Source organism: Egretta garzetta, unplaced genomic scaffold, assembly GCF_000687185.1.
Source record: "Egretta garzetta isolate BGI_Z169 unplaced genomic scaffold, ASM68718v1 scaffold215, whole genome shotgun sequence".
Taxonomy (NCBI): Eukaryota; Metazoa; Chordata; class Aves; order Pelecaniformes; family Ardeidae; genus Egretta; species Egretta garzetta.
Window position 1 is genome coordinate 2,445,723 of NW_009259719.1, and position 802 is coordinate 2,446,524.

The 802-nt window shown below is 62.2% G+C and overlaps 1 protein-coding gene across 1 annotated transcript in view; it reads right to left on the reverse strand.

Moving 5' to 3' along the window:
- Positions 1 to 802, reverse strand: part of COPG1 (COPI coat complex subunit gamma 1) — a 30,560-nt gene that overhangs the window by 25,732 nt on the left and 4,026 nt on the right. The window contains exon 13 of the mRNA XM_035894652.1: positions 363 to 482. Coding sequence (XP_035750545.1) covers positions 363 to 482 — 120 coding nt within the window. The remainder of the gene's footprint in view (positions 1 to 362; positions 483 to 802) is intronic.

Consider the following 802-nt stretch of genomic DNA (forward strand, 5'->3'; position numbering starts at 1 on the left):
TCCTGGGGCTTCCCTGCTCTCCTGCGGGCTTTGAAGTCCCCGACTGTGGCTCATGACCAGGAGCACAGGAAAACTGCCAGGGGAAGCCGGTCCCACCAGCCCAGCAAACCACCCATCACTGCCAGTGACAGCTTCAGTGAGGGGCATGGAGTGCAAGGTCTGCACGACATGTGCAGTGTGGTGCTGGGATGGGGAATACGCACTCCGCCGGGGTGCCAGCAAGTGGGCTGCAAATCCCAAATTCCCCCTAGCCAGAGGACACAGGGACCTGCTGCCAGGCAGGATGTGGAGGCACCACCCCAGCAAAGCCTGGGCAGCCCTGCAGTCCATCCTCAGTGCCAGGTGGGCACAGGGAAGCTCACCGCTCATCGCAGGCTGCTCCAAGCTGTCCATCTCTGGGACCTCATCATAGTCTTCCTCCTCCCCATACATGCTCTCATACTCGAGGTCATCGGTGTCGAGCATGGCCTGCCTGTCCTGCCCTGGGAGACAGCGCAGGGCGTGAGCAGCCCTCACCTCCCGCTCCGTCCCCTCCATCCCACTACCCCCAGCCACAGCCCTGGCTCTGCGTGTGCCTGCACGCACACAGCACGCACACAGCACACACCTGCACGCACACAGCACACACCTGCGCATGCCTGCATGCACACAGCACACATCTGCACACGCCTGCACACACACACACATGTACGCACACACGCATGCATGCACACATGCATGCACGCACACTCCTTGCTGCCCTCTCCTCTCCCCACTCTTTAATTAAAGCCTCCTGGGACCGGCAGGGCAGCCACCCATGGGG